Genomic DNA, 6,346 nt, shown 5'->3' on the forward strand with positions numbered 1-6,346 from the left:
CTGCATTGACTTCCATTATATCCCCAGCTGTTTGCTGTGCATATAAAATACAACAAATCAGGATCTGCTGACTTCGATCCAATCAGATGCTCTCTGTGGACGTAAAGGCAACATATTTTATCTGATTGATAAAACTGAATAAAACTGTTTCTGTCTCTCAGTAACATCTACTTACAAAACAGCTTGACTTGAAAATCTGGACGGCTTTTAAAAATGTTGCTCAGCAGGAACTTTGTTTTTGTAGCTCGAGAGTCTGAGACACTGAATCAGGTAGGAACAGGTACCTGCTGCCAAAACCACCTTCTGCTCAAACACCTTTCCTGCAATAGTCAGAGACGTCTGGCATGCAGCGAGCTTTGGTTCCTGACGGTAAAACATAGTTTCCACTACGATGTTAAAACATCTTTTCATTGAGATTTGACCAAAAACTGGCAAAAATAACTTTTCTAAGACTAGTCAACCGAAGAATCTTTCTGAGGATCAGTCTTAATAAAAGAAAAATCTTGTTTTATTCAGAGCTTCACCTCCTGTTCAGCAACTTTCTCTTTATTTGCTCTGATGGAGAGAAGTCGTCATCTTTGGACCAGAGCTTCTGAAAAAGAAACTTTCTTCAACATTACTGGATCTGATGACGCTGAAGAGGCGGGAAGGAGTTTAACGCTGAGGGCGGACACATATCGGAACCTGACAGATCCATAAATAATTTGAATGACTAATCCAACTTGTTACTATTTCCAGTAACGAGTTGGAAATAGTAACCTGATTCAAGTAATTAATCAGATTACTTTAACCAGTAATCTGATTAAAGTCACTTTTCCGAGTCATTGTGCGTTATTTGTGTCATTTTGTGAGGTAAAAAGGTGTATGTCCTCTTGCGTCTCAGGGAGTGACGCCCCACGTGTAAAACCTGCAGCGATGCAAACATAAGTGATGGAGGGAGGAGAGAGAGCCGAGGTTCCACCTGGAAATAAAAGCTGAAGTTCATAACATCCAGGTTGGTTCCCTCTGTGCTGGAGGCAAAGTGTTGTTGCTACACCCTTGAAAATAGGGGAGGCAGAATAACCACAGTGACTCTTCCTAATGCAGTTTAATGCCTGGAGGAGGAGAACACCCCCTTGTGGTAGATGGAGGCACTACGAGTCAACTCCAGGACAGGCTTCCTGCCTGACTGCTGATGTTCAACAGGATGGCACACACATTTTTACAACATCAAAAATAACTTTTCAAATATGTTCATACATTTTTTATGATTGTGCCAATTAATATAGATGAATATTTTTTGTAAACCTTTTTTACATAAACAAAAGCTCAAAACTAATGTTAAAACTAATTATTCACTGTTAATATTCATTTAAAACAAAAACGTTACGATGTAATTTTACGTTTTGTGTCATGCCTTTTACTAAAGGCATAGCATAGCTACTGAGCTAGCTGTGTTAAGTGAAACTGGTCCAATCGGTCCAAGCAGATCCAAACTCAGTGCAGCAGTCGCGGCCCAAGGCTTTTCCTCTGGTCTCCAACATCTCCGCTCCAGAAAAATAATGATCAGCAACTTTCAACGGGGTCCAAGCCCATTGTTGCAAGGCGGCAGCTCAGTGAAATCTGCTGTGAACTGGCTCTACAGAAATAAACTGAAATGAACAGGTGAGTTCATCGCCCTGATCTTCAACTGTTTGGTTGATTAAACAGGAAAAACTGTCGTCTCTGAGTTTTGCTGTCTCTCAGTTACATCAACGTTATGTCAAATCCAGAAGGTTTCTTGGAAATCCAGACAGCTTTTGGAAACGTTGCTCAGCAGGAAATGGATTTGTTTTTGTGTAAATCTGCAGTCTGAAGGGAAACAGAAACATTATTTTAGCACATCCATACACCCTTTAATGTTTACACTAAATCAAGTAGGAACACATACCATAAGCATGTTGAGCCAAAGGGTAAGTTGTTGTTCCTTGGAAATGGTAAAAGAATATTGATCGTGTGACCAAATAGGAGAACAGCATCGTTTAATGACGTTTGTGAAGGTAGGAACCTGGTGGGTACTTTGTTAGACTGAACTGCCCCCCAGGGGCGTTTCAGCTTCATCCCCATCAGAACAGCAAACACTCTGATAAAACACTACCTAAAACCTACCTCCTCCCAACGTCTGGTACAGTTTTTCATATTTTTAAGGAAGTTTTTAAAATCTGATCTGCTGCTGGTCCAGCGTCATGCACCCAGAGCCTAATGCTTCCTGTATTAGTCCAATGTAAATAACCCCTAATGCTAACCCTGCTAAGCAGCTCTTTATATTTTGAGCTTTTATACATTTGTCCAAAACTATGACTGAGTGTCTCTCATGTTAGCTTTTCATCTAAAAGCATTTTATTTTAATTTTTGATTTTCCAGTTTACATTGTAAACAAACATTACCTCTACCAGTTACACTTTACTTTTGTAATATGCTCCTGAGATTTATTTACAATAAACTCTTTCCTCTTTTCCAAATTTCCCCATCTTCCTCTCTCTCTCTCTTTGCTCGTCCTCTTAGTTTTTCCCGTTTTTCCTGTGATGTAATGCAGGACGTCTTCCGATCAGTGGTATTCAGTCCAGGTAGACGCTTCCTGCTTCAGGTCAGTTGTAAAAATCTAATTCTTAATGTTCACGTTTGCATTAGTTTCTGTGAGGCTTCCTCTGGACCTGTGGCCTTTTCCATAGTTAATCAGAGTTAGTGCAGCATCGCCCTCTTCTGGTCAGGACGCAGCTGCACAAGCGACTTATTGAAAGTTCAGGTACAATTTATACAGTTAACTAAACTGTCACAGTTTATTCTCTGATTCATGTTTCTTTAAGTCAAAGTTACATCTATAATGCTGCAGTAATGATAAAATTATATTCTGGAGTTAAAATGTCGTTTCCGTCTCTTTTTGCTGCTGGATCTTTTCATTCGTGTCAGGAATGGCGTAATAAGTTCAGGTAGAGTCTTTATTTTTTTTACTTACTGGATACATAAGCCCCAATATAATATCCTGGCTGAATGTTAGTCTTAGTCCAAAGACAGGCAATAAGAAACACACATTTACATTCAGTCTATGTTGTTTAAAACATTCAGAACAGCTTCATCAGCAACAGGCACAGACCCGGTTCTGGCTACAACACAGAGTGAGCCAAGAGTTCAACCTGGACTCAAACTATTTTGTTTTTCTATCTGAAAAGAAACAATAATTTCATTCCTAATGATGTTCTGCCTTTCAGAACCAACTGAAACTTTCTGACAGGGAAAAACTACGAAACTTATTCAGAAGGTTAAACCAACAGTCAGCATTTTATTCCAAGTCTGATTTAGGATAAATCTGCAGATTATAAAAATGCTCCACCAGGAAGGGATCTAATGTGGAAAAGCAGCAGATTTAAAACAATCTGTCAGCTTGTGATTTAAAAAGTTAACAGTCCTCAATGATTTGACTTCTTTAAGGAAAACCAGATTTCAGTTCTTTATTGCAACACACTGCATAGAAGAAGCTCGGAAAGATTTTCACTGCAGAATCATCTCAGTGAAACCTTCCAGACATGACATTTAATATTTGGTATTCTTCCATTTCTTCCACTCTGAGACATTGTAAACTTTTGACTGGTAGCTTGTTAAAATGGACCATAATTTGGTTTTACTTGCCGGCAGTAACTGAACAGATCAGAACCTTCCAGCTGCTCATTCAGTATTTTCTTGTTTTCTCAGGCCCTCCAGTCTCAGCACCATCTCTGCGTCTCCATTTTCTGTCAGTAGGTCCAGATATCCGGATGCTGGATCCTCCTTCAGGTCAATCTGCTGCAGTCTGACAACATGTTTCCAGATCTCATCAATGATCTGGGACTTCTTTGCTTTCTGATGTCTTATTTCCTCTTCCAGATGATCTAAAAGGCTGATATTCTTCTCACTTTCCGCCTCATTCCTTCCGTACTTCTTCCTCACATCCAGAAGCGTCGTCTCAACTCGTTTTGTTTTGGTCACATACCTCCACTCTTCTTTCACATGAGCTGAAACGGGACACTTGTTGGTACAAACAGCACAGAAACCGTCTTTTATCACCTCACAGTCTTCTGGTGTCTTGGCGACTGTGCATCCAGGAAAATGACAGTTTTCTTCACAGGCGGTGCAGCAGAGGGCGCCGTCATAAAAAAACCACAACCATTTCCCACCCTGGATGGGTTCTGTATCTTTATAGACTACATCCATTTCTATAGAGAAGCTTTCATTGCTTTTCTTCTCTTCTGCATGGTTCTGCAGAGCTTTTTGAATCTGTTTGAGTTCTGCTACCTTTAAATCCGTCAGCTGGATTCTGTCCTGCAGGTTCTGGATGCCGGCTTTAAGTCGGCCGTGCTCATGAAGCTCTTCAACTGCTGCCAAAACCATTCGACCTTCGGCTTCTTTCAGAAAACCTGTGAACTTCCAGAGTTCCCTCTCTGATAATTTATAAGCCTGCTCCAGCTCATCGGTATTTCCAGTCCGGTCTTCATGCTGCCGGTTATTAAACAGGAAGTAAAATGGCTCCTTCTTTTCATTTCTAAGAAATTTAATTTGTGTAGTTTCCAGATCTTGCATAATGTTGCTGTGATTTTGTCCATCTGAGTTTGTGATTAAAATGACTGTGCATTTGTCCTCTCGTTCTGCAAACAGAGACATGACCGAGTCGTACGTGTGCTTCAGTCGGCTGCTCTGCAGAGCGTCAGCTGCGTTCAGCACCAGGCACACAACAGCTGCTGCCCTGTCCTCCACCTGCAGGACGTCTGATAGCCGTTCTCTGAAAACGGCTTCTCTCTCAATGCCTTCATGTCCAGCATCAATGATGGTCACAGGGCAGGGCAGAGATTTATCTTCAAAACCAAAGATCTCGTAAATCATCCCTTCTGTTGCCTGATGTCCTTCCTCCTCTGTGACCCGGAACCAGACTTCATCATCAAACCTGACTCCTACCATGTAGTTCAACAGAGCGTTTATCACAGCACATTTTTCTGCTCTTGCTTCACCAATAAGGACAATTTTTCTGTTCATCTCATCCGTTTTTTTCTCACCAACAGTGACTCGGGTCAAAGGTCCAGACTTCTCTTTTTTTACTGCGAGCTGATAGACAGAAGGACATCCTGGCTGGATCACAACACTTTTAGAGATCATTCCTCTCAGAGAGATGCTGTGAGTCCTGCAGGAATCAGACATCAGATCAGTCAAGCATCAAGTGAGCTAAATATGACATGATCAGACAAGTAAAAAGTTTCAGATGTTTTAAACTGAGTTTCTCTCAGAGAAGATGGAACATTGAGGAATCAAGGAGACATTGAGTTTCCATGGGTTGTCTTTCTAACAGAAACTAAGGCTGCGTTCACACTGCAGCCTGAAGTGACCCAACTCCGATTTTTTGTTAAATAAGTTTATTTTGCCGTGGCCATTCACACTTCCAAATATATGCAACCTGTATGTGATCTCCAGTGTGAACGGGCAACAGCCTGAAAGTAGGGCTGGGCGATATATCGAGTATACTCGATGTATCGCGATATTTTCAATTTACGATAGTTAAAATGGCTAAATTGTCGTTCAAATAATAAACTTTCACCGTCAAATTCACTGCGAGTTTGGTTTACCCCACACCCTATGAATGCATCTCTAGTCTCTCCCCCTCCCAACCTGAACATTTTCTACCAATCACACTGCGGAGAAAACAAACATGGCGACAGCGAGAGTTTGAGCCGTGAAAGAGACGGAAACTGAAGAGGAGTCAGATGAACTATCTGCACAGAATCAGCGCTGGATCAATAACTTGGCAGTGGTTTGGATTTTATATGGAGGATGTCGAACAAAATCAGGTAATTTGCGAAACATGTTATAAAACTATTGCGACAAAAGGCTGAACCACAGATTTAATTCACCACCTAGTCAGGCTAGTCTTTTACATGCCGTTCATAGTAGAACTAGACCGTTAAACCTGGAGACTTGGTAGGATCCACTTAGTGCTATGCAATGAGAAAATCACTCAAAACTACTCATTCTTTTTTTTCTCGCTCTGGCGGATTTATGATACGCGCAGACTCGTTGCCATAGCAACTGACAACAACGCAACTTTATGTTCAGGATTCAGGACCAAAAACACTCAAACATTAAATAGAGCAGAACATTCAGTTCGTTAACGTTTTCGGTTTTTAGGCTTGATGTGGATTTTGCTTTTATTAATAAATGATCACTGTGGTAGATTAGCCACCGCTGCTATTAGCCACGCTAACACAGCGGTGGTAGCTTAGCCACCATTGCTATTAGCCACGCTAACACAGCGGTGGTAGATTAGCCACCATTGCTATTAGCCACACTAAAACAGCCATGGTTGATT

The 6,346-nt window shown here is 41.1% G+C and overlaps 1 protein-coding gene across 1 annotated transcript in view; it reads right to left on the minus strand.

The window, feature by feature from the left end:
• Positions 1-3,454: 3,454 nt before the first annotated feature.
• Positions 3,455-6,346, minus strand: part of LOC103130558 (NACHT, LRR and PYD domains-containing protein 12-like) — a 9,556-nt gene continuing 6,664 nt past the window's right edge. Inside the window, exon 6 of the mRNA XM_007541977.2 lies at positions 3,455-5,167. Coding sequence (XP_007542039.2) covers positions 3,682-5,167 — 1,486 coding nt within the window. The 3' untranslated portion in view covers positions 3,455-3,681. The remainder of the gene's footprint in view (positions 5,168-6,346) is intronic.

This window comes from Poecilia formosa, unplaced genomic scaffold, assembly GCF_000485575.1.
Source record: "Poecilia formosa unplaced genomic scaffold, Poecilia_formosa-5.1.2 Scaffold646, whole genome shotgun sequence".
Lineage (NCBI taxonomy): Eukaryota > Metazoa > Chordata > Actinopteri > Cyprinodontiformes > Poeciliidae > Poecilia > Poecilia formosa.